The sequence below is a fragment of the Corvus hawaiiensis genome, chromosome 4, assembly GCF_020740725.1.
Source record: "Corvus hawaiiensis isolate bCorHaw1 chromosome 4, bCorHaw1.pri.cur, whole genome shotgun sequence".
In the NCBI taxonomy this organism is placed as follows: domain Eukaryota; kingdom Metazoa; phylum Chordata; class Aves; order Passeriformes; family Corvidae; genus Corvus; species Corvus hawaiiensis.
The window spans coordinates 24,752,792-24,779,928 of NC_063216.1; the positions used below are offsets into that span (position 1 = coordinate 24,752,792).

General features: G+C 43.6%; 1 protein-coding gene across 2 annotated transcripts in view; it reads left to right on the forward strand.

Moving 5' to 3' along the window:
• The window catches only part of STAB2 (stabilin 2), a 77,505-nt gene that overhangs the window by 37,793 nt on the left and 12,575 nt on the right, over positions 1-27,137 (forward strand). Inside the window, exons 27-54 of one of the 2 annotated variants that reach the window (XM_048301125.1) lie at positions 1,220-1,356; positions 1,725-1,839; positions 2,771-2,848; positions 3,013-3,105; positions 3,230-3,337; positions 5,400-5,531; positions 6,485-6,610; positions 7,199-7,255; positions 8,463-8,558; positions 9,295-9,490; positions 10,015-10,110; positions 11,133-11,178; positions 12,236-12,312; positions 13,801-13,926; positions 14,895-14,968; positions 16,807-16,878; positions 18,778-18,897; positions 19,273-19,320; positions 20,277-20,360; positions 20,461-20,607; positions 21,003-21,128; positions 21,466-21,525; positions 21,937-22,113; positions 22,193-22,282; positions 23,557-23,703; positions 24,881-24,937; positions 25,378-25,501; positions 26,539-26,688. In XM_048301125.1, coding sequence (XP_048157082.1) covers positions 1,220-1,356; positions 1,725-1,839; positions 2,771-2,848; positions 3,013-3,105; positions 3,230-3,337; positions 5,400-5,531; positions 6,485-6,610; positions 7,199-7,255; positions 8,463-8,558; positions 9,295-9,490; positions 10,015-10,110; positions 11,133-11,178; positions 12,236-12,312; positions 13,801-13,926; positions 14,895-14,968; positions 16,807-16,878; positions 18,778-18,897; positions 19,273-19,320; positions 20,277-20,360; positions 20,461-20,607; positions 21,003-21,128; positions 21,466-21,525; positions 21,937-22,113; positions 22,193-22,282; positions 23,557-23,703; positions 24,881-24,937; positions 25,378-25,501; positions 26,539-26,688 — 2,959 coding nt within the window. The remainder of the gene's footprint in view (positions 1-1,219; positions 1,357-1,724; positions 1,840-2,770; positions 2,849-3,012; positions 3,106-3,229; positions 3,338-5,399; positions 5,532-6,484; positions 6,611-7,198; positions 7,256-8,462; positions 8,559-9,294; positions 9,491-10,014; positions 10,111-11,132; positions 11,179-12,235; positions 12,313-13,800; positions 13,927-14,894; positions 14,969-16,806; positions 16,879-18,777; positions 18,898-19,272; positions 19,321-20,276; positions 20,361-20,460; positions 20,608-21,002; positions 21,129-21,465; positions 21,526-21,936; positions 22,114-22,192; positions 22,283-23,556; positions 23,704-24,880; positions 24,938-25,377; positions 25,502-26,538; positions 26,689-27,137) is intronic. The other variant, XM_048301126.1, reaches the window with a different exon arrangement.

Genomic DNA, 27,137 nt, shown 5'->3' on the forward strand with positions numbered 1-27,137 from the left:
GTGGAAATTTCTGCTACACTTCAGAGAAATGCTATCACTTAAAATAAACATCGGTAACTACAAACATGAGCGAAATAGGGATATCCATCTGTGGGGTTTTAACTTTGTACTCGAGCAGGAATGTGATGTTTACCATTTTTCATAACCAAATATTTTTCTTGCTAGTCAGGAAGGATGAGAAGGGGAAGTTTGTTGCTGTTTCTATACTTAAATATTTGGAAGGTGATAGGGACAATGGCTAGAAAGAAAGATGATTTTAACAGAGACAAAATTCCCAACTATTTAAGGGACCTGATTCCCTTCTTGACTTAAAACCCAATATGGGTAATGAAGGACTATCCAAAGCAAACCATCTTCTAGGCAGCATACCAGCTGCAAAAGGTAGAACCCAAACTCATATTGCTCCCTCAAGTTTTGCAGTATCAAAAATGGCAAGTTGTGGAGTCTGTGAAAAGTTTGGAGAATCCCATCTTCAGCAAGATCACCTGTAAATATTTAGCTCTTCATTTTTTACTCAAAAAAAAAATTTCCACACAACTGGAAAAATCCTCTCCAGTGGAGGCTCTTTCCATCCTTAAGGCAGCTAAAAACATGGAAGATGAATTAATTCATGCACACCACAGATCTCACAATCCCCATCTAAAATTAGATCTGTCAGCAGCAAGCTCCACTGCAGTGCTTAGTGGGCACAGATAACTCTTGGACATCTTGAAAAAAATCCCTGCCATGTTAAATAGTCTTCTTCCAAATGGGAACATTGTGTCACAGGAGTTTCTTATTTCATGGTTCATAATCCTTCTATCTATTAAACAGCATGGAGTGCTCTGTAAGATCAAGTTACTTGAATTTATCAGTAACCACTAGCATTTATCACCACCATGCTTTTTTAAACATTCAAGTGCATAATACAAGATCTATGAGACAGGCTAACTTTTGTGGGAGTCAAGTTATGTGTGTCCTAATAAAAAGCAATCCTGACCTGAACATTATTTGTGCCCTTTAAATGCTGGCAATCTATTCTGTAAAAAATAGACACTCATTTACCATTTTTGTACAGCTCTAAGTGCTGCTGTTCAAGTCATTGCTCAGTATAATAGTTTTTCCTTTCCAGGCTGGTCACAAAGCACGTCACATACTCCACCTTGTTTAAAATGTCACCAGCTACTATTTATAGACCATCCTTAGAATGAATTATTTTACCCTCTTTACTTTCATGCAGGAGGCCAAGATAAACTCAATGTTGTCCACAACCTCAAACCTAACTGTGCTTGTGCCTTCTCTGCAAGCAATTGAAAACATGGATGAAGATGAGAAAGCCTTTTGGATGTCAGAAAGTAACATTCCAACTCTCCTTATGTACGTTAATGGTTTGGGGGGTTGGGTTTTTTAACTAACTCCTTTCAATGCTGGACAAGCCTTTGGTTTGAAGCCACTAGAGCAAGACAGGTATTTTGATTTTAAAGGGCGGGCATAGGATTCCCTTTTTAGTTCCAGTGGTATAAATCTCTGTAACAAGTCCACTGGAAAAAAAGGCATTATTTGTATTATGTCAGAAATGTTTAAAGGCCAAGCTAAGATCAGAATATGGCTGAACAAGGTGTTGTAGAAGCAATTCCTGTTTAAAACCATGGTTTTAAAGCACACTAAGCATACTTATCTGAAATAAGAGAAAGAAAAAAGAGAGAGAAAATACAAAACATTCAAATCCAGTTAATTTCCTTTAGGTATCATGTGCTGACAGGAGCTTACAGCTTTGCTGATTTCCAGAATTTATCGTCCTCTGACATGCTGCCAACATCGCTACAGAGCAAATTCCTACACTTGTCTAAAGAAAATGGGGTGAGATGACCTGCAAACCACTGTGGTATCACACACCAACCCCTGACCATCACTGCCACTGACTTTCTTGTATTACAAAACCACGCAGACATTATGCTTTTTTTAAAAGAGACCATGTCATAAAATTAAAGGCATAGTTCACGTATACCGGGTCCTCTGGCAGAAACATTAGCTTGTTCATCTCCACCACTTGACATCACTGAAATTTGTCCACAATATTATTTATTTCTAATGTCCCAGTAGCTGCTGCAAACACTGGACAGTCCTGTAACCAAGTAGAAGGGCAGTCTCTGCCTGGAGCAGCCTTTGTGGGCTAAATTAAGACAAAGAGCATCAAGGAAACCAAACAACCTAGTTCAGGGAACTGGGAAGGTAGGAGGAAGCAGTGATAAGACATCTCCACATATGCAACTTCATAGTCCTAAACCACCTGAAGGTATCTTTAATGGTAAATAACAAATTACAGCCCTTCCCCCTCAGCCTTTTTATTAGGTAAATTTCACGTTAGGAGGAAGATTTCCTGGAAATACACAAGTCACATTTAAGCACTTCATCCCCATTAAGGGAGGGGGAAGTTCCCCCCACCTCCACGCAACAAAGGAAAAGTTATGAACAGGGTCCTTCAAAGCTGCACAGAACTGGGAGGGTGTGGTGGGGGCAACTCCACCTACCCCAGGTAACCACTCCAGGGCAAGCCAGCCCAGGGCTTTGCCAGTCTGCACACAAGGAACAGCAAAGAGTCCTAAAGTGCCCTCCCCCGTGCGTGATTCCCTGAGGGTAACCCAGCCTCTGGTGGGGACAGGTGTGAGCGGTGCCATGGTGCAGCCCTAGGCAAGCATTAGGGAAGGTGTGGAAATCCACAGGATGAGCTGCTGGGAAAACACCACCCCCACAATGCGAATGCAAACCCTCTCTCCTCTCGCTTTTCCAGAACCTGACCCTCGAGGGCGCTCACTTTGTGGCCAGTGACATCGCATCCACAAACGGGGTCATTCACGTAATTGATAAGGTATACAATATATTGATAAGGATTTGCTCCTCTGCACCACAAGCAGTGCAGAACAGTTAACCGCCCAGAAACTACTAACAGGCTGAAAAACCTGTTTGCACAGAGCAGCACTTTGTCCTGCAGCTGATGCTTGCAGGCGATGTGGGATATCTGCTCCTTTGCAGGTGCTGACCCCGCTGCGCAGCGCTGTCATGCCGAGGCTGCTGGCCCGCCTGGAGCAAATGCCTGACTACTCCATTTTCAGGGGCTACATTATTGTAAGCTTTCACATCATTTTCACGTGTTTTTAGGACAGAGGAAGCTCTCTGCTTTGTTTGCATTTCGGACTAGTGTCAGGCTATCAGTGGTGATTCTGATTTTATTTAATGTGTTTCACAACAGCAATACAACCTGGCTAATGAAATAGAAGCAGCAAACACATACACAGTCTTTGCCCCAAGTAATGATGCCGTAGAAAATTACCTAAAGGACAAGAAATCTGCTACTCTGGTATGTACTACTCACAAGGCTTGTCCTAACAGCTCAGTATTTAATCTTTGTTTCAAGTGAATGGGTTACAAGGACACGGATACAGGAGGAGATTTGTTTCCCAGAATTCCAGTAAGTTAGGTTTTGTCTAGAACACCAGAGAAGGTGAAATGGGATGGATCCACCTATATTTTCCTGACTTGCTGGAAGAGCCTAGCTATTTGTTCTGTGTTTTGGCCTTCTTTAGATTAAAAACATGGTGAATTCCAAGACCTCTTATCAGTAGACTTTTTTTTGGTTTGGGATTTTGAGAGAGTTTTTTATGTAAAGAAGATCAGTACAGGAGTGATCAGGAAAAACACTGAAATGAGTTTACTGGGTGAGTGATGTCCTCACGCCCAGAGCTAGCTTATATTATTTTGACAGCATACCTCAGGCCGGTTTATATCTCTTTATTCTTGTGCCAGGAAAATGTTTTAGCTGCAGCAACTCTCTCTCTGGCATTTGTACCCTGACACAGTTACAAGTTCAAACCCCCTTCTCAACCCTATTGGTTTCCTCCCAAGATAAGCTATCCTTTTTCTGCATCTTCCCAGCAGCTTTCTTCGTATTTTCTCCAATTTGGTACAGCTTTATGGATTGCCCATATCAAGAGCCACGCACCTTTCAGAGGAAGCTTCACCCATGACTTGCCCAATGGCATTAATTCTTCCCTATCTCTTCCAGAAATAGTTACCCTGCCACATTCTATCCCTACTTGCATGGTCTTCACACTTACAGCCAAGAAGCTGAGGAGCACAGGGTTCAAATGACTCATCCCAGATCATTTACCAACAGTAGACCCATGGGAAAATCCCATGTTCACAAGTGATCAAGCTCCATCTGCTCAAATGACTTTTGAACACTCTTTTAGTTGTTTCCTGACAAAACATCATCATTTCCACATCAAGATGGATCAGAGTTAGATTTTCCTCCGATTCATCAAATTCAGGATATTAAATTGGGCTGGACATTGATGGAGATTAGCTCTATCTTAATTCCCACTTTCTCATCTGCAAATATTTCTTCGCCAAATCTATGGAACAGGGCCAGCCCTAAGAGACATCAAGGCCACTATTTCACTCTGTGGGCACAGCCAGACCACATCACAAATCTCACATCCTGGAGCTGCTTCATGCTTTCACACACTTTTGAAGGAGCAGAAGAGCCAGGAGCAGCACGGACATTTGGAACAAGGGAACAGTGAGAAACAGGATTTCCCACAAGGACCTTTTACTGCAAAGGCAAAGTTGCAGCAGCACTGTCTGTTGGCTAGGCAGCTCCTAACCTCTCCAAATGCCCCAGCTCCTCTCACATTGGTCAATCTCTCATCAACACATCCTGCCTCTGCTTCCTCCTCCCAGTAGGGTAGAGTTCTGGGAGTCTCCTGCTTCAAAACAAGATGCAGAAGCCTTGGGAAGCCCACACAAAATTTTGGTGTACAGAAAGTAACTTCATCACTTTTCCATGAAATACGAATACACTCAACCAACTAGGCATAGAAAACTTTTCAATTAACAGACATGACTCTCAGTCTTTATTGACTGAAGATGCCTTTAAAGATTATAGATATAAATATATATATATATAAATTATTCTAAACATTCACCTACAGTTTATTCCCTTATAGGTTACTCAGGGATTCCTAAAGGAATAAGGAATAGGTATGGAAAGATTACAATAGCACTCGTAAATATACAGCTTTTGATGTCAAAAGAACTCATGAATTTCAGAGGCCTAAAAAGTCATCTGACTTCTCCCTGAGTTTATCAGCCAACCCTATGCACAAAAACAGATGTTTCAGGCTCAAGCAAACCTTGGTCCTCCCAGTTTCATTGTCTTTCATCCTCCATGGTCAATAAAATTTTCATTATGACAAGAATGCAGGCTCTCTACAGGAGTAAATATTAAATACCTGCCTACTGGAGAAGCTTCTCTTTAAATCCAGGCAATTTATGTTTGGCTTGAACCCTTTGGAAAATGCTTTCCTTAGTAACTTTTCAGGTTTTGTTACATAACTCTGAATGTAATTGTGTGTTGGCAGGATGAGGGCCAAATCCGCTATCATGTTGTGCTGGATGAGAAGCTCCTGAAGAACAACCTGCACAATGGCATGCACAGGGAGACCATGCTGGGGTTCTCCTACCAGGTTGGGTTCTTCCTCCACAACAGCCAGGTACTGCAGTCTGCACTTGCTGGGAGAAACAGGTTTCCTGCTTTTTACAACTCCAGCTTCAACTTTAAACCGACACACAGTCAAAAGGAATTGTGCATCCCTCATTAGCTTCTGTGACTTAACAGCACAAAAGCTGTCACTCAGATGCAAGGCCTGTCTCAGACCTGCTCAATTCAAAGTCACCCTTGAAGGTATCTTTGATTGAATTTGATTTCAGTAGTGCTGTTCACATTTAGATTGAATTTTAGACATCTGTCCCTAGCAACTACAAGCCTGAATTGCAAAGCAGTCATTAATCTGACTTCCAAGGGCTATTAGAAACCTGCCCCCAGTTATAAAACATTAATTGTATCTTCTGGGGAGTTAGTCCACTTTCAATCCTAGGAGCTCAAAGCACTGGGCAACAAATATCAATTGCCTTTCAATACCACTTGTGGAAAAATCAGGCACAGCAAGATTAAGAGACAGGGCCAGGAAGGGAACTTGGTCCTCCTTTTCTGTCCTAGAACTCCCTCTCGGTATAGGCAAAGGAAGAAAGCTCCTCACCAGCAGAGTTTCAGCCCTGCCTTTTGCTCTGGTCACAGCTGAGCCTTGAAAAAGCACCTGCAGTGGGACTGCTGCTGGTGAGAGCACGATGGGAGTGGGGGGTAGCATCGAGTCAATTAAAGTCCTCCTTGAAAGAGCAGCTGCTGGAAGGGTTTCCTTGAAGCCCCTCATGCCCCAGACACAGGAAACCCACCTTTTTTGGCATGCTTTTGCCATGCCTTCCAATGCAGTGAAGCAGTTAAATGGAACAGCTGGAATATGAGCAAGTGCCTGATGCTAACTACCTTTGTTGGTTTTGCTTAAGTGATCCCTATGCATTTCCCTTTCTCCCACCTCCCGCTGCTCAGGTTACCACAGAGCTGTGGAACACCTCTGCTGCTCTCTAACTGATTGCATGTCTTTTGCAGCTATATGTAAACGATGCTCCTATAAGCTATGCAAATGTTGCCACAGACAAAGGAATTATTCATGGGCTGGGAAAGGTCCTGGAAATCCAGAAGAACAGATGTGATATCAATAACACCGTGATCACTGTAAGTGGTCCTGTTTGTATAGATGCTTAAAGGCCCCTCAGAGAAACCTACAGCCAAACACAGCTCAAATGTGTAGGACATGTGATATTGCTTCCCAGCAAGGAATGCACACATTTTCCACAAAGGATATTCCTACCAGTGTTTTAGCATCTCCTAGGACAGCTTTGGTCCTGAAATCAGTGTTCTGACAGCCTGAATAAAATATAGGCAGAGTAGCTCAGGAACAAGACATTCCTGAGCTCTAATATTCAGATAATAATAATAATAATGCAGTATTCTGTGTCTTTGTAGCCAGGTTACTTGTTTATAAAGTGGGAAGCATCACTTTAGAAGAGCAAACAAAAATGACCAAATGATTTTTCCCCCTTCCCCTTGGGGGAAGAGTATTCCCACAGAGGCGCTCGTAGGGATATCCTTCCTTGCTGAGCAGGACAGCTTCCCTCACCATCTTTACCTAATAGGTTATCCTAATAACGCCCCTCAAGGACTAGATTTAGAAATATGGCTGGAAATCATGTTTTTTCCATGAAACAACCTGCCTGCAGCTCTGTACAGTCTGTTAACTACCTCTCATCTGTGTTGCTTAAGGAGAAGTGCAGAATTTGTTCACAACCATCAAGTTGTCCCCCAGGAACAAAAGAAATAGTAAGTATTTTTTCATTAATGCTAGGGTTGTTGACTTTTTTATATCAAAACCGACTACAGATGCATTCAATCCTGTTTTTAATATAATTGCCTCAGTTTCAACAAAAGATACAGTATTTACTTCAGCCTGCTACATATAATGGTTATAGTCAATAGACTCAATCCACCCTGACCTTAGAGATTTTTTTTTTTTTAATCTACCTGGGATCAAGGTAGCAGAAGGGCAGCTTAAAGATAAAACTAATCTTTCAAGGCCGGTTTCTCATATGCACTAGGACAACTAAAGACTCCTCAAACTGCAAAGTTTACCTCTACCATGCAAAACTTAAGGGAGTTAAATGTGGTCTGAAATATGCCTGCTCCAGAAGGAATTACAGAATCAGCTTTGAGCCCTTCAAACCAGAGATGTACAGAAGGGCAAACTCAATCCCTCCCCAGCAACATGCTGTGAGTTGGGGTCACAAGGAGACTTGGAGATTATAGAGATTTTGGATTCCCAGGTCCAACACATGGGAACTGCAGATATTTAGAGTTTATTGGTACCTAACCTATCTGCAAAAGCCCTTCCACTGGGATTACATAAGTATATTTTCCTTTATTATTTATTATTTTTTAATTAATTATGCCAGTAATGGTATTCCAAAGCAGATCAAGTCTCATCCACCTCATCAAAGTACTTGACTGGCAAAACCAAATTTAAGTCCTCATGGGAAAAACTCAAAATCATTAACAATTCCTTTACAATGAAAGGCTGGATGGATGCTTGTCTCAATCTCCTCACAAGGGTGTACTGAGATCAAAAGCTTTCTTCAGCAAATAATCTTTCCCAATTGTGTTCATACCTGGAAGATAATGTTTCAACAGCTGCTTTTGCAGAACTTCATAACTCAGTTTTCCAAGAGGAACTAGAAAGATCAGAAAATGTGAAAAATGGAAAAAAAAATGTTTGTAAAACTTCTGAGTAGAATCTGTTCAGTTCTGAGCAAGGCAATTTTAGACATCTTTAAAACACCACAAGACACTGAGTTAAACTGATCACATGCTCACTAGAAATTATTTAGCTAATACATTTTTATCTCTATAAGTATTTCCTTCATTTTAATTGTGAACGTGTGAGTCAGTGCACAGCATGCATAATTTTAACGCATTTGAAAGTAGCTGATCAGTATTATTCAGAAGTGCATCTGTTTCTCCAATATTTGCTCAGGCAGGGGAGAAGAAGTACTGTGTCCTCACAGAAAACCACATGAGACTGTACACCATCCAGATCGGGTGCCAGCCCAAGTGTGCTAAAACCATCATTGTGAGTTCACTCTTTTTATTGGGGTACATTTCTATGGTGGTGGCCAGGAACCCCCTTCCCTGAGCTTCACCCTCTTCATAATTCCCACTAAGCTCATACAGCATGTCAGGGCAGTTCCTGGCAATATGTTTATTGGCCTTTATTCTGGACACAGCAGAGGTTGAAAGGTTAAAGCACAGGGAAAGCCAGGAGCTGACATGGTGTAGAAGACAGAGCACAGGTTTGGGAAGGGTAACCCTATGCTTGTCCCTAGAAATTCTGTCCACATTTCCCTGGGGTGGTGAAGAGTACCTGGGTCCCACCAAGGACTGGGGGTGACAGCCTGAGTCCTGGCATGTTGAGGAGTGTGATCACAGACCAGCAGAGCTGATGTACTGCTAAAAATCACTGAATCAAAGACTAGTTTGGGTTGGAAGGGAACTTAAATATCTTCATTCCCACCCCTCTGCCATGCCCAGGGACACCTTCCCCTACACCAGGTTTCTCAAAGCCCAATCCAATCTGGCCTTGAACACTTCCAGGGATGGAGCATCCATAATTTCCCTGGGCCTCCTGTGCCAGTGTCTCACCACCCTCACAGTAAAGAATTTCTTCCTTATACCTAATTAAACCTACCCTCTTTCAGCTTGAAGCCATTCCCCCTTGTCCCATCACTACAAGCCCTTGTAAAAATCCAGACCTCTCATTTGCCCTGCTCGCCACCCCGACCCTCAGCACAGCATTTCTGGGTTTCCAGACCAGGGAGTGCTGCGCGGGGTTCTTCGGCCAGCAGTGCCAGCCCTGCCCGGGAAAAGCCGGGAGCGCCTGCTTCGGGAACGGCGTGTGCCTGGATGGCATCAACGGCACGGGCACCTGCCAGTGCGAGGAGGGGTTTGTGGGCACGGCCTGCGAGAGCTGCAGCGAGGGCAAATACGGCCCCAACTGTGACCAAGGTACTGAGCTCCCCAAACCACACAGGAGCTTTGCTCGCCTTGCCAGGTGTACAAACCTTCCCCTTTTATCTTCTAACCACGTCCACTCTAGATTCTAGAAAGGTACTGCAATTTCAGGGTAATAGGCCAGAGTCTTAAAAAACACCATTAACCTCTTTTCTTTCCCCATAATGGTGTTTGCTCTCTCATCCCTTAGCTGGAGACAGTGTCTTCTATTCTGGCACACCACTGACTTAGAAAAGAATCCAGCAAGAACAATCCTCTTTAGCACTGCTATTTCTCACTAATTCTTTCCCATTAAAATACAGTTTCAGACCCTGGGAATAGAGGAAGATAAGCATAGTTTGAATTTAGAGTTATTGTGTCATTAGAAACCAAAAGGCACAGACAAAGCAATGAAACAGCCTAGAGCAGAAGATGCCATCAGCAGGTGATGTCTGGGCCACCCCCACTGTACTTCCTGCCCCTTGCTGCCCACACTGCTACGCTGCCAGGGACAGTGGCTTCCCCCACCTCTTCCACAGTGTGCACTTGTGTCCATGGGAAATGCAGCAGTGGGATCGATGGGGACGGCTCCTGTGAATGTGACGTTGGCTGGAGAGGAGTGACATGTGAGACTGGTGAGTGTCCTGCCTTTTTTTACCTGAGGTAAAAAGTGTGCATTTCAGAAAATGACAGAACTACAGCCACAATCAGATCCCAGTGCAGCTTGCCCCAGGCAGTGAAATATGGGTCACATTCCGGTGCTATGGCAATTAATTACTGTATTATTAGAGAGATAGCTGAGATACTGCTCATGACACTGAGACACTTACTTAGCTAATTCTCTACCTGTGCCACCCTCTATCTGTCCCAAAAGAATATCCCATTTATTAAAGCTATATGTTTTCTAGAGCAGGATTGCCCAGGACATTTTGACCCTCAGATCAAAAGCCTCTCAAGTGCTTCAATAAGTTGATGTAGCTGTACAACACCAGATATTAAATTATGTTCTTGCTAATGTGATTTAAAAAAATTAGCAAATAAATCATTTTGTGCTGGCTTAATACAGCTCCTATATCAAATCAAATTATATTCTATTTAGACATAATTAAAATTAGGCAGTAACTATTTCAAAACCCTACCTATAATATAAAACAAAAACAAGTTACAAACACATTAATAGTAACATTCAATATCAGTTTTAAATTTTCCCAGGGAAATAATTAGTAATAAGCAGAGTTTTGTAAGAGGGTTGCTGTAGTTACTACACCTGAGCAAAATGTCATTTCCTTTAGAAAACCTACCCTTATATAATTCATATAAAAATATATTAAAAATGGGATACTTAAAGACCAAAGCACGGAATTCTAACAGCGAAAATAATATCATGCAAGATTCACCCGAGTAAATACAGATCTATGACGACAGGTGAAATGTTTTCCTGACAGTAGGACACAACCCTTCCAAGTGAATTTCAGTGGTATCCACTGATCTACACAGACCCCACAGATGGAGTCTCTATAGAGACTGAGAGCACAGTTGCCTGATGCAGAACTCAGACTCCAGCTCCACATGGTAGGAACAAGACACTCTGAACCTAGAAGTCAACATCTGACCCAAAAGGTTCTGATCCCTGCTTCAATTTTTTTTCCACTTGCAGAAATCGAAGACGACGCATGTAACGCCTCGTGCCACACCAGTGCTAAGTATGTATGAAATGTACTTATTTAGAGAGGGGAGAAAAAGGGGATCTCTTGCAAGGCAAAAATCATAGTCCACCTTGCTCATGACTTCTCAGCAGCATATCTCACAGAGATAAGGAGCAATGGAAATCTAATGTAGATGATGATGAAGACAAAAAGTTCAAAGCTCTCCTCTTCACATCAAAATATACAAACGACAACAAAAGAGAAATGCTCTCACCAGTCCAGCACCAATACTGGGACACTAACTAGTTTTCAAAGGAGCAAGTGAGCCCCACTGAGCCATTTACTGAAGTGCATCTGTCCCCTCAACACTGACCAGACAGCAAGATTTACACTAGCCAAGACATTTCAAAAAAACAAGGAAAGGTGGCTAGAAAGACTCCACATTTTCAGTCACAGTTCTTCTGTAGGATTTGAGAAACCAGAGGGGCAAATCCCCTTTTTCCCAGATGTAGGTCATTCTCTCCCCCATGTGTTTGTGACCTTCAGTTCATAGTAGCAGTATTTTACCAGGCTTTTTGGCAGAACAACACTCTCAGATTTGCTTATGGGGACCCCACACACTCTGGAATCAAGGCTGTTTCTGACAGAAGCAGATTGTTCTTCTGTTGTGTATTTTTCATCCACTGACATACACCTGTAAGTGTGAGGATAGGTGCAGGCATGGCAGGAGTAGGGGGAATGATGAACTCTGCTGGCTGCATCCTCCCATAAATTGGGTGCACACAAACAAAAATTGTGCACAGCTCTTTGGATGGATAGACATGCAAATTCTGGAGTTCTGCACCAAAAAAAAAAAAAAAAGGGATACTTAAAGACTGAAGTATGTAATTCTAATAGCTAAAATAATACATCCAAAATACATTTGAAAAGCTTGGTCCAACTAGGTCCATTTTTATCATTTTAGCTACCTCTTCTACTGTATGGTTAAATACCTTGTTATTTCTATGCAACATTACCTTCAGAACAACTCACAAAAACGAGGGTTGTACAAAAGGCCTGACCAGTTTTTTTTCCCCCTCTTTTAAATGTTGCCTCCCTCCTTTTTTTTCATTAGCTGCCTTCTCCTATCAAATGGCACTGCCTATTGCAAGTGTGCAGCTGGGTTTGAGGGGAACGGGACATTCTGCACAGGCAAGTGAACCTTGTTTCTTCCCTTTTAGAAAAAAAAAAAAAACCAAATAAGCATGCTTGAAGCACTCTCTGGTCACAGTAGAGTTGGTGAGAGATGAGCACTTCCCCATGCACCAGTTAAAGAACAAGAATTGTTGCCAGTTCCCTCAAAACAAATAGCAGCCCAACAGGTGCGGATTCATAGCAAACAAAGGGCTCCAAATCTCCAAGTTGTGAGGTATTGTGTTGAGGGAGACCAGAGAAAAGGGAACATGCTGTGCACAGCCCCAGCCCATTGTTTGCAGAGAAATGAAACCTGGTTTGCGACTTTTACTCCCTTTCCCAGCACAGCCCAGCAAAGGGAGACCAATTCAGGGTACAATAACACTTCCAGCTATTGGAAGCTGTGTAGCTCTACCATTTCCTCAGCTTTCTGATCTTGCTCAGATTTCTGGTGTGGTAAAACCCCTTTCTTTAGACTAGAGAGATTTAAGAGACCCTCAGAAAGGGGCAATAACACCTTATCCTAGATGGTGCTCCAAGAATCTGGGTTATCCAAAATAGACTACTTCCAACTACAATAATCATAATTGTAACTTTTCTTAATTCTTAACTAATTAAAACACTGATTCTTTTCAGAACAGAAGCCCATTTTTCTACTTACTCACGATGGCTTGCAGGGTCCTGATCCCAAATTTTGCCTCTCTTACTCTGCCTGCTTTAATTTTCTCTTCTGGCACAAGACAGACAAATCCATTTTGATCTATTGGGGGGGCAATTCCCCATGTGCAGGAAGAGCAGGGTGACACAGGTCACCCAAAGCAACTCTCCACTCACCCTTGTTCTCCTATAGAGGACTCCTGGGCAAAACTAGATGCAGAAAAAAATCAACTTCCTCATCTGACATTGCTGAAACAGCAATTTAGGGTAATTTGAAACAAAAATTAAAGCAATATTCAGGTTGATTTGAGCCACACTGAAGACCAGACAGGGCTCGCTCTCTGCTCTCAAATTATGATCATCCAGCTCATCCAGAGTTGGAGAAACAGGATGAGTATCCACCTGAATAAGAACCAGGACTTTCTGTCACAGGAGGGCTGGGTGGCATTATGTTCTAGACTTCCTGCAAGAGAAGTTATATGATCTGTGTGCAGAAAATGTCAAGCTCAGGAAATGCTTAAATGGCCATTTAAGCTAGAGAAGAACACAAACATCCCTTTTTTTGGTGCTTTGTTGAAATGGGCAGAATTGGAAGATGGAAAGTTACTGAAAATCAGTCTGGATGAACTCTAACATACCAGACTAGAAACATCATCTCAACTTTCCCTCTTGAAACAATAATGGGTATTAAATATCTGGCACTAATGAAGTCTGTGACCTCTTAATTCAGAAAGATTCTGTGTGCTGAAAGCGTTAGTAAATCCCTTTAAAAGATGGAGACAGATCCTCATGAGAAGCAAGAAGCCAGTCCAGCACTTTGGTTTAATCTCTGCTGTTGTCCCTGCTCAGCTATTGATGCCTGTGAGAGCAGCAACGGGGGCTGTTCTGCCAAGGCAGAGTGCAGGAGAACAACACCAGGAAACAGAGCCTGTGTCTGCAGTGCCGGCTACACCGGAGATGGGATCGTCTGCATTGGTAAGCACTGGCCCTGTCTCATATATCACACAGAGGAATAGCACGGGAGCAAGTTTTCCTGCAGGGGGATGGTTCTTCTTCCACTCTGACCCAGAAATGTGATGCCTTTTCCTGGTGTTAAAATCAAGAGTCATACACGGTTAGAAGGGGAAAAGAGATTTTACCTTGGTATTTATTTTAAGGATCCTTAGGTGCACTATGTCCAGGTTGAATGCACCGAAATGCACACCACAATGCACACCCCCAAAAGATCAGGTATAACATTATAGGTTTTACTAATTAGCATATCTATCAAAGATTCCCCAAAGAGAGGCTTGAGTGAGCCCCCCTCCCCAGGGAACCTTCCCCTGGATGGTTCTATCTCAGTTTACAGAATGTGTTCTGAAGAGGACCTTGGGGTCTGGGGCACACTGATCCCTAGATACGAAGCTTCTAAAATGTTTAGTCTCTCAGCTTGACAAACAAGTCCAAGAACGTAGGCAAAAAGCACTAAGAATACAGAAGTTGTAAAAAAGGTATAACAGGGGTATAAAAGAAAAGGCAAAAAGTCATCATGGCATCAAGTACAACTTGCTGATAGCATATCCCCAATGCCAAAGGCATCTCTTCCTGCCACATGGCTGGTACTACTTGGCAAACCACACACCTGCAGCAGCAAAGAACAGTCTTATCAAACAACATCTACCTCTAGCAAGGATAACCCCATCTTCAGCAGCCTGAAACACACTCCTCTGACCTTCACAAACTAAGACTTTTAGATACTATACCACACCTCCCCAGGTTTGGTTTCAGAAACGCTGCTAGCAGGGCTTTAGCATTCACCAAGACAGCTGAAGACCTAGACTGAGGTACTACATAGCTGGGGGAATTAATTTTGTCATAAATCTGAATTCCTGGTATGCTTTAACTTCTTCCTCCTTGGGTTTTCAGAATTTCTCTCTCTATTACACTGTTTCTGTTTTATAAAGAAATCAACCCTTGTCTGGTGAACAATGGTGGATGTGATAGAAATGCAGAATGCACACAGACTGGACCCAATCAAGTGAGTACTTTGTTAGTGAAGAAAAATAGGCCTGGTCAAGTGTTTACTATGTGTAAAGAAAAAAAACAAAGTTGACATGGGGAAATCTATGTAGAAAAGTGAATTTCATAACAATTCTGAAAAGTATATGCTTCCCTCAAAAAGGCATTTGAAGGGGAGAGCAGACAAAAATTTTAAAAAAGTCAATTTCAGTGAAAGAAATCCAAAACTGCAGAGGAAAGCAGTGTTTTGCTATTTCAAGTGGTTGTTTCTCTCCCTCCTGGAAGGTTTTGATGTGAAAACCTGTCAGTTTGAAAGTATTGCTAGATGATGTTTCTTTTCTTGTTTTAGAAACTGTCCATGGAAAAATTCTATTTTAGACTAGCCCTTCTCCCTGCACAGCTCAAATGTATTCACAAGGAAACAAAATGGCCTAAATCATAGCTCTTGCATAGGGTTTACAGCATTCCAGCATCCACACGCTCCTCTGCTGATCTCTTCTCCCACACAGAGGTACCACATACTCTCCAAAGAGAAAGGGGGACAAAGGAGAAGCAGATCAGTCAGGACAGTGGAGCGACACAGATTAGTGATTTTATTTTTCTAACAGTTTCCAAAGAAGCTGAACTCCCTGGTTGTAGCACTTCTTTTCATCTCCCTGTGGTTTCATGTTGGCTGTTGGCAGGACTGTAATCCTCCAGTGAGAACTGCACAATGGTTATTCTTCAGGATCAAGGCAGGAAAAAGAAAGCAGGAGTCAAAGCCACCTCCTGCCTTCCAGTTGTTCAGGGACAGAAAGGACAACAAACCCAGCAGCCCTTTTTGCCAGTGCAAACAAATAACTCTGCCTCCACTGTCCTTTACGAGTCAGCACATTTCTGGTGGGAGGACAGAGTCACTCAACCCCTTCCCCCTCCCTCTAGACAAGACAGGTGATGGCTATTTTCTTCCATACACCCTCACTGGAGATAGAAGTAGTAGCTGTTTATTTATTCTTCCTGTTTATTTATTCTTCCTTACCTATGAGGATGCAATTAACATCAGAGTAATAACAACATCAGAGTAATAACAACCTCCACTACAAAATCCCAGCACTGCAAAGGCAAATTTATAGGAGGGAAATGCATCTGCTTTCTGTAGGACTCTCACTCATCCAGGAAGTACAAGAACACTGCTATTAGACTACCTCCCAGTTTTATTTCTGCTGCAGAAATCTCATTGAATTTTCACATCCCTACATATTAAATGTAAATTCTAAATTGAGAACCATTAAGCAGTGAAATGGAAAATACAATTCATTTCTTTGCAACTATTCATCATCTTCGTGATAACTGCAAGTGCAAAATAAAGTAACTAAGACAAAGTGTCAGATGCATTTCCACTGCATGGGAAGCTGCCAGTAGCATCAGGACACAACTCCAGGTGTGTTTTGAAGGTACATTTCATGACTTAAAGAAAGCAGGGGAAGGAAAGAGATGAGAGGGGAATACCAACATATGCAAAAAACGTGAGGAAAACAAATTAAGGTTTTAGCCTGTTTTGTCAGCAAGAAAATAATGTGCAGATGTCAGAGGGGTCATTTCAAATGACCAGGACAGCAGAGAGGAGACCAGAGATGGATAGGTAGGGAAGAGGAAGATAGAGCCTATTGAAAATTGTTACTTCCCAATCTCAGTTTATGGTTGCTCATACTGGCCAAGAAATTACTGTGGGAGACATGATGTACTTTTATCTTAATAAATTGCACATCATATCACCATGAAATTATCTGGGGGGAAAAAAAAAACTATATATATGTGTGATGAAAAAAATTTCAAGCATTTTTCAATGTATGCATGTTTTCTGATTTTGCTTTGTAGGCAGTATGTAATTGCCTGAAGGGATATTCTGGAGATGGCAAAACATGCACATATATCAGTCTGTGTTCACAAGTGAGTATCCATTTAAGGAGACAATTTAAGGTCTTATTATAATCATTATACTTTGGAGGGTTGTACGCATTCTAAACTAAGTTAGGTGTGCTAAGAATCAATTTACATTAACTTGGCTAAACTAAAATGTTCTCGGTTCAGTACATGCTTTCCTGTTGTCACTATGAGAGAAACTAAATATGCAGGAAGGGCTTTTCCTCGACCACAGCCTGAACAGAACACAAGTGAGGGCCTGGACTCATCATTGAGTCTTAAATAACCCACTTCAAATCCAAGCCAGAGAAACAGGCCCTGGTCTGTAGTGGTAAAACCTAAGTCAGCAAATTATTTGTCATACAGAGTTCCTATAAAAAGCCAACAAAACCATTTCCTTCCACAACACCCAACCCAGGATATCTAGTGGCATTGCCCATTCTGTCCCTCACTTGTCACTGAAGGCTGAGAATTAGCTACATTTGTTTTGCACAGGCTGGCTCACACTGCAAGCCACATATTGGCAATCAGTGTGGTTCTCTGCACCAGCTGCACTACTCTGCCTCTTGGCAAGCTGCAGCAGGGACATATCCCCTTTCCCGTGTACATTAATCCTCTGTGCTCTGAGCACAGTAGCAATAATTCTCACCCTCCCAGCCTGGCCTGTCAACTGGTTTTCTCTAACCTTGAAAGGTTGCAGAGATGAAAGAGCAAGGGCAAAAACAGAAGCTGGAGTAAGGGGAATTTAAAGTTATGAGCCACTGCTCCCTATGGTTTTGTATTCTTTTGCTTTTTCCTATGCTGTATTCCGGCAGCTCTGCTTCCACCTGACTAATTATGCCAGGCTAATTATATACTAAAAAGTAAAGATCGTCTTGAGAAGCACCAGAGGCTAACCTGGCTCCACGATGACCAAACCTCTGTGCAGAAAAGTTTCACAGATAGCTGAAGTTGCCAACAGTGTGCCTAAGCCAAGCCAAATCCATAGCAAATCCAGCCAAACCCACTGCTTACAGCCCAGCGTCTCTCTGACCTGTCAAGTCAGACCCCACTGGCAGAGCCCCACTCCAGAGACCCCACTGCTCCCTCTCATGGCCCATGGGAAAGGATCTCTGAGATGATCAGCAACAAAAAGGACACCATGGAATAAGTACAAAATGGGAAAACAAGAGAGCTTCTCAGTTTTTCCCAATTCGCTCTCAGGCCCAGGAGAGAAATTTATTTGCAAGCTGAGGTGCTAACAGGGGAGCACCTACTAATGCCTGAGCAGAGCTCTGAGCTCCAACATGCTGCTCCTGAGTGAGGAACATCTTGGCTTAGCACAGGGAACTTTCTGGAGGCAGGCAGATGGGTGAGATGCATCCACTGCTCCAAGCCCAAATTTGCTCTGGCAGTGGACTCAGATGCAGACAGGAGACGTCTTAGAGACAAGAACAAGGCAAGTCCCTGTTCCAGCTGACCTGGGCCATCAGACAGACAAGAAACAATAGTTCTGTGCTGATGCTCCTCCATAAATTCAGGCTCCTGGCACCATCACAGTGATTTACAGTATGTAAATAGTTCCCTTTAGAGTAAGTCAGTGCTGCATTGGCAGAGAAGCTGAGAGTCATCCCTAAGGTGCAGAGTGAGACTTGCATGCAAATATTTTGCATCCTTACAGCATCATGAACTAAGCATATGAGGAGGGAATCAAAACTACATCCTCTGCATAAAAGGAGACTTGTTTTTTTACAAGCCCTACATGCTCTTTAGTGTTTGCAAGAAAATATATGCCATCAGATGTTCCAGAAAGATGTTGTTTCAAGAAGATCTTGTGATTAAGCCTTTTTAAATTATACATATGGGAGGGAAAAAAATGGTGAATTGGAATTGTTTTATACACCTGGCAATGAAGGAATTTTATATTTTACACTTTGTTCTTATAAGAATAATGGAGGCTGCAGTGAATTTGCCATTTGTAATGACACTGAGCTGACAGAGAGGACCTGCACTTGCAAACCTAACTACACTGGGGATGGATTTAAGTGCCGAGGCAACATCTTCCAGGTAAAGTGCTGCACATTTGCTGTCTCCTGTTTTTCTTCACACAGTTACTTAACACAATGGTTGAAATGTGCCATTTTTTTCTTGGACAAATTTGTACCCCAGAATTTGAAATTATCCCAATCCAAGAAATCGAGAATAGGAACAGGATGCTGCAAGATAACCTTAACTGCCAAAACAAACAAACCTTAGTGGACAATCATTATGACTGCAGAACTAGGGAGTTTTAGGTTTCAAAGAAGCCTGCTGTTTGAGAGTGAGGTAAGAACAGAACAGAAGCAGTACAGATATGCAGCATTTACTCCAAACCAGAAGTTGCCTTGCTTTTCTGAGAGGTGCATTTACAGCAATGTTACAGAGTTTTGTTCTTAATTGCAGGAACTTCTCAGGAACTCAAACACATCGAGGTTTTATTTCCACTTAGAGGTAAGAAAAGGTTGAGTGGTTGTGGTTTGTTGGGGTTTTCTTGGGAGTGGGGTTTTCCTCCCTTTTTTTTTTTCTCCAAGAGTGTATACAGGAGAGAAGCAGGCAAGAATCTGGTGTGTACCAACATCCTTCAATGTAATTGGGACTGGGTTTGGATTACCAGTCACTAATGCTCTAATTTAAACTATTAACTGTCACTAAAACAGTATTAATGATCTAGAGTATTAATGATAAAGACCAAGGTCCCAGGGAAATGTAAGGCCTCCAGACTGGGCATAAAACTGAAGCTCTCACCCATTCACAGTCTGAGATCTGCCAGCATATCCCTCATGAAGTCTGAAACAAGAACATACCACTCATTTACTACCCCTTCTGCATCTCCAAATGGCAAACTTTTCAGTTGCCTCCCTGAAACATCACAGGGTGCTCTGTGTCCATGCAGCCAACTCTCACTGATTTTTGAAGACTGGCAACAGCAATTCTCTGTTTACCAGAAGCCTCAGGGCAGCACAGACCAGCACACTGGTCTGCTAGCCCAAAGACTCGTATTTTAGTTTCATAGTCTACCATAGTAGACAGCTGGCTTCCTCTTGCTTTAAGAGAGCTCTCAATTTAGCTTGTCAGTGGTCATTGCGAAGTACCTGCAATAGCCCAAGTCCATTAGTACTCCTAATCTAATTCCCTTGTCTTCCATTTGTTATTGCAGAGGAGATAGAGATGTGGCTACAAGTCAAAAAACCAAAATCTTCCATTTAATACATGTGAGCAGAGGTGACAGATGAGGCCAGGAGTCAAAGCCCACATGAGGACTTTCTCTCACCCTTGCGTTGCAGGGAAGAGGACTCAACATGTGGCAGCAATGGGGCTGCAGGCACCACCTCCCCCTCCACAGGGCAGTGCCTGTGTGGCATCACAAACACTAACTCAGTGCTTCTTTATCCTCTTAAACTTGGCAGGCCTTGTCTATGAGAGATATCGCAGGCCCCGGCCCTTTCACCCTGTTTGTCCCTCGCACAGACATCCTGAACAGCGACCCACGAGTGAGTAGAAGGGGTGGGGATTGTGGGTGAGCTGGCCATGAGCTTTCTGCTTCAGATGCCTCTCTCAGCTGCTTCTCAACTCCTCCACTTCCCACTGCAGGTCAATGATTGGGTTGCCAAAGGAGTGATGGCTCAAGTGCTCCGGTACCACATGGTGGGTTGTGCCAGTCTGTTGTACAAGGACCTGACAGCAATCACCAACATCACCTCTCTCCATGGTGACCTGATACACATCAGCTACTCCCAGGTAACCCAACATGGAGAGACAGGGAGCAGAACACTAAGCCAGTCCACTCTCATTCACCTTTTATAAAAACTTCAGTGGTTCCCTTTCCTCCTCTGATGCACAAAAATAAATAAAAGGGTTTCAAATGAGATTGCCTGTTCACCTGAAAGGTTCAGCACTTACTCAGTATGCCAAGAGTGGAGTTGTATAACCCTTGCTTTGACATAAGCTATTTTATCCTCAAACTCTGGCTTTGTGAGCATGAGGAAAGTTAAAAGCAAAGGACAATTTATTAAAGATGAAAGTACTGTTTGCTGCAAAGAAAAGGTGGTCTGGGCCCATTATATCAAAGCAATTCAGTGTCAGCCTCACTTTCCCATAATGCTTCACAAAAAAAGTTTTTGTTGCCTTTCCAGAACACACTGGTTTTGAACAACAAAGCTGAAGTTATACTCAGTGATGCTGTTGGCACAAATGGTGTGATCCATGTCATAAACCAAATTCTGGTCCCATCACATATGCAGGATTTCCCTCTCAAGAAGGTATGTGCAGCTTATCACTATTCCCAACCCAGGGGCTTTTCCACAGTTACTGTCAGATATATAAATCATACAAGTCAACAAGAAGAAAAAGTGACACTTAAAAGACCTTATACAAACATTGTCTACAGTGCTGAATAAATTCAATATTACTTTTCAAATTCACCAGAATTACAGCTAAAGTAAGGACAGTATAAGAGGATTTCTGCAGAGGGCTTTTACAGCAGCTTTGATTTTATAACAAAGAGTGACTTAAAGGGAAAAGCAAGCCCTTCTCTGCTTTTTTAATACCCAAATAATGGATTTCTTAGGTAAATTACTCGCTTTTCTTTCTTTGTAGGAAAGTCTTAAAATGGTTGCAGCCAAACATGGGTACATTCTGTTCAACACTTTGCTAGAGGTAAGGACACAGGAGACAGCAGCCACTGGGAAAAGGTTGCAAACAATTTTTTTTAAGACAAAAGTGCACACACACAGCACATGGCACCACTGGCAGGATGTTGTTCAGGAGAACCAAAGGGCTCACAATAGAGTACACAGCAACCCTGGTCACCACCAGTGACACTCCCACAGAGGTGGGGGGATGTCAAGCAGACCCACAGCCACCTTTCCCTTCTCCACTCAGCTCTGTCCTACTGTATCTCAAGCTCAACTCACGTAGCTGGTTTTAAAGTCAAGGTTCTTGCAGGCTTTGACCAGGCAGCCCACAGGGCATTACACTCCAGTTATACCAGACATTCACTCCACAGGGTCAGCATCCCTTTGGGCAGAGGATTAATCTTCCACCCCAATAACCCCTTCTGTGTTGCAGAAGAACAACCTGCTTGGACTGATCAACGATCCCATTCACAAACCCGTCACGCTCTTCTGGCCTACAGACATAGCCATCCGTGGGCTGCCACAGGAGCAGCAGGACTTCCTCTTCAAGAAGTCCAACACTGACAAACTGGTGCAGTACCTCAAATTCCACATTGTCCGTGATGCTGCGGTAAGCCCTTGCTTTTTGGGAGCGTTGCCACAGCCAAAATATGCAAGCCCAGATATATATCTCCCCTTTTCCTTCCCAGGTGTTGGCCTACCAGCTCCCCAGCTCCACCTCACTGAAGACCCTGCAGGGCTCCAACCTCAGTGTGAGCTGTGGGGATAACGGGGAGATTGTAAGTGTTCACTCTACTGGCAGACTTATCTCCCTCACCCCTGCTGCAGGATCCACTCCTGCAGACCACACCATGCTTTTGCACGGCCCCCAGGCAGGGTTAGGGGCACCAAAATTCATTGGTCATTCCCCAGTACATGACAAGAGCCACACCAACAGATTCTAGATGGTTTGCAGGACAGTTTGGAGCTGTCATTTGCTCTGTTGTAAAACGCTACTCATTCAAAACAGCTCTCAGTTAACTTGAAAGTGAAATAGCAGCACACTTTAACTTCTACACTAAAATACCAGTGCAAAACCACCAAGATCAGCCTGGTTTGGAACCCCAAGAATGCAGCACCTGCATGCAAACTCTCGCTTGTAAGCACTTACAAGCTAAGATTGCAGGCACACACATAGCCTGTTAAACCAGAGCAATGTCACATTTTTCTTTGCAAATGTATCAGATCATACCTGGCAAGCACCTAAGTCTAAGTATGCAAAAGGTTAACCTGGGGACATAGACTGGCATACTCTGTCCTCTTCAGAAGATAAAAACATCATAGAACTATAGGATGGTTTGGGTTAGAAGGAACCTTGAAGATCATCCAATTCTACCTGTCCTGTTATGGGCAGGGATACCTTACAGTAGACCAGGTTGCTCAAAATCCCATTCAACCTGGCTTTGAACACTTCCAGGGATGGGACATCCACAGGTCTCTGGGCAACTTGCTCCAGTGTCTCACCAACCCCACAGTAAATAATTTCTTCCCAATATCCAATCTAAACCCACCTTCTTTCAGTTTAAAGCCATTACCCCTTGTCTTATCATTACATGCCCTTGTTAAAAATCCTTCTCCAACTCTCACATATCCCCACTTAGGGACTGGAAGGTGCTCTAGGGTCTCCCTGAAGCCTCCTCTTCTCCCAGCTGAACAGCCCCAGCTCTCTCAGCCTGTCTTCGTAGCAGAGGTGCTCCTCTGAGTATCCTCATGGCCCTTCTCCGGACTTGCTCCAACACATTCACATCTTTCCTCTGTTGGAACCTCAGAGCTGGACACAGTCCTTCAGACACAGATCTGCCCATTATAGCAGGTTACATATGCCCAGGTTGTAGCATTCAGCTATAGGAAGAGAGGCCCCAAAATTTGGTTTGAGCCCCTATAGCTATCAATTTTGCTTACAGGATAGTTTGACACACCACCTTGTCCCAAGAGCATTCCTACAGAGAGCAGGAACCCAAGCAGGAGCGGGTCATGACTCCCCATGTCCCCCTCTCCCCATGCCATCTCCCAGGGCGCCCTGTTCCTGAACGATGGACAGTGCAAGGTGGTGCAGCGGCAGCTGGAGTTCGACGGGGGCATCGCCTACGGGATCAACTGCCTGCTGATGGAGCCCAGCCTGGGGGGACGCTGCGACAGCTTCCTCACCGTGGAGTTCATGGTCAGTGCCCATTTCGGGTCCCTCACCCTGACAACAACACAGCCCAAGGGCCAACGTCCACCTTCACCGGGCCAGCCCTCCCTGCAGCTCTGGTGCTCCTGCCAGTAAGCCCCAGTGCTGCAGGGTGGCTGCATCTGCTGCACTGCCTAGAGAGAGATTAAGAAGTGCAGCACAACGCCTTAGAGGTGCACAGCAGAAACCCTGTATCCACATGAAGCAGCACACAGAACAAGTGGTTTCAGTTAAGACCATAAAAAAAAAAAAAAAAAAAAGCAGCTTCCACATGCAAGCAAAAATCTGAGCAAGGACAAATCTTTCTGCTGTGTCTTTAAATTAGTGGAAGTTCACACTATGGATTTGTCTGTAGAGATGGCATTTACAAAGTTCCCTATTACAGCAGGGAAGAACAGCAGCACAGGGTATGAAGGACACACAAGATAGAGAACTGCCTACTCTGTCTCAGTCTCTGGCATTTCTTGTTTTTAACACACTTGAACAGGCACTGTTAGCGTGGAGGAAGTTTCCTCTGGGAATTTTGACGGGTCCCACAAATGGGACATTTTGAAAGACATCTTGAAGTGGTTTCAAGACCAAGTTTACTTCTGTTTAATTTGAATGCATGAAAAAATTACCTAGAAGTACAGTAATTTTCAGGTATTCAGTGTTTAAAAAAAGGTTATCGGAACATATATTTCAATCATAAAACCAATAATTGTGTATATCCCACCTGCTCAAGTTGCCTCTTGTTTATGATTTCATTAAATGAAATTAAATAGATATAATTTCCTCGGATCTGGTCAGTACTTCCTGAGAAGTAAACATTTTTCTATCCTCCAAGTTAGACATCCAGATCTGATACAGATCATGTCAATACTTGTTTGAAGAACATTCATCATCTCTTCCCTGTTTCTTTAAATCCAGAGCAGTTTCTTCTTCCAGAACTTATATTCTGGTATCAAAACTATTTTCTTGCATTTTTGTGGCACTAAATTATTACAACTATTTTGTTGTCATTCTCCTCTATCGTTTCTCCAGAATTTTCTATTAATTTTTTAAGTGCAATAAGCTTTACCTTTTCTCTGCTCATATTTTCTGCCCTCATAAAACAGACTTTTTGTCAAAGCCAAGTGGCCTTTTGTAGCCATTATTTTAATATGCTTTTTTTTCCCTTTTCCAGGGGCATTGTGCTAGCTGTTTCAGTAACACTAAATGCCCTCCAGGGACAAAACCAAAGGTAATACATTCAATTCTCACTTGTAAGCAGTCTAACCTGCTCTTCTCTGCATTTCACAACAGCAAACCAGAAAAAGCTTCTTAGAATAAATAAATAGAGAACCTTTGAGAATGCTACCACACAATTAAGTGGAAAAGCTGTCCCTGGGCAAACATCCAGGTGCTGGTGGTGGGGAATGCTTGTTGGTCTCACACAGCATCCACTGTAAAAGTGCTTCAGCTGACTCCAGAACAGCCCCTGCACTTTCATTAACAGTGTTTAGCATGTCAAGAATCAGAGAAGGTGGGGATCTCATACCCACACTCTCCACACATCACATTTTGAGTCAATGAACATCAGAAATTATAATTTAAAGAGGAAAAAAACCAAACCTCCACACAGCACTCCTTTCCCTGTGTTTTCCCCCCTCCTCTCTCTGCACTGGCACATGTGACACGCAGGAAGGAATCCACTGGTGCACCTACGAGTCCTATGGGCTGCGGAGGGATGGTTGCCGTAGGAACTGCTCCATGGTCATCCACATAGCCAAGTGCTGCAAGGGCTACTTCGGGCCAGACTGCCAAGGTAGGATTCCCACCCACATGGCCAGCCTGTGTCCCTCCCCTTCCCCCTCCCCAGTACAGCTGTATAGCTCCCAGCAGACAAAACTGGGAGAATTGGGATAAGGGGCATGAGGAGAGACCAGCTGCAAGATGAAAGAACTTGGTTGCAAGAGCTGAAGAACACAAAGTGTTAACTGCCTTTTCAATTCAAATTATCTCCTTTTCACATTTAGAGCAAGTTTTAAACTCCATAGTAGCAGGTGAATGCTATAGAGAGTGAATGCTGTCCTGCTGAGCAAGTCACCAGCTGAAAGTCCTTTAAACACAAACAGGCTCAGGTTCACTCAGCAACACCAGAACACACCTGAGAACCAGTGCATGATTGCTCAGCCACAGACAAGTGCACTCATCAGCAGAGTAAGCTCAGAAATTGTAGTTCTGAGGAGCTGGAGATGGTTTGGGAGGCTCCATCTCAGCAATTTGTTAGCAGACACTTCCAAAGTGTGCTCATTCACCTGCCAGCCCTGTAGGGGAACAGTACCAGGATCCCACCAGGGCACACAGGGTCACAATCCAGGTCAGCATCTCTGCTGGCAGATAGATCCAGCCACACATAGCCCTGCCAGCTTGCTCCGTCCAAGTTTCACAGAGACACATGCAGATCCCATGCAATTTTGGCCATCTCAGCCTGAGCCACCCTTTGGGGTTGTCCTGACAGCACACAGACCCAAAGAGATGCACAAAAAAAGTCTTGATTTAGGCAGTGCCATTCACAGATGGGTCTGAATGAGCAAGCAGCCAGATAACAGCACTCACAAGTCAGGGCTGGAAGGATCCTCAATGCCTTTCTGATAGGAGCTGTGAAAGCACGTCAAGGAATTTAGAGCATGAGGCTCACAGTAGCCATAAGCGTCACAGCCACTTCTGCACGCCTCAACAGAGATGCAGTTACAGGCACTCCCTGCTCAATGATTTTTACAGACCAGTAGGTAACCAACAGCAACAATGAATAAACATGCACCTGACCTAAAGAGCCACTTCTCTTTTTGAACCTTTCAGCTTGCCCAGGGGGCCCAGAGACCCCATGCAACGGCCACGGCTCCTGTGACGACGGGTACACGGGGACAGGAGAGTGCCACTGCAACAGCGGCTTCAACGGGACGGCGTGTGAGCTGTGCTTGCCAGGCAGATACGGCTTCACCTGCAGGCGTACGTTTGAGCTCCCTCTCCAGATCCATGCCCATGTCAAGCCTAAACTAGTCTGTCAGCAAGGAGTTTCTCAGTGAGCCAAGGAATGGTTCCCTCTTAACACAAACATTTTTCCTTGGTGCCTCCTCACACCAGGGGATGGCACAAGGTCTCAAGGCCAGGAGTGCAGAGGCTACGTGGCTGTGTCTGCACAGGACCTCCTACTCTTAACATGGTACATAAGTAATAGAATAGAAGCAGAGCCTCCAGCAACAAGTGGTTTTAGGTGCAGCACAGCTTTCTCCTCCATCCCCACAAAGCTTAAGAGTATTTTAGCAACGTGGTTCCTCAAGGAATGCAGGAGGCCAAGGCCATGCACTACTTCTGCAGAGAAGGAAAAGGACACCAAGATGAGGGCAGTTTGTGAAGAGGGACAGCCAAGCAACTGCTCACAAAAATCCACCTCTCTG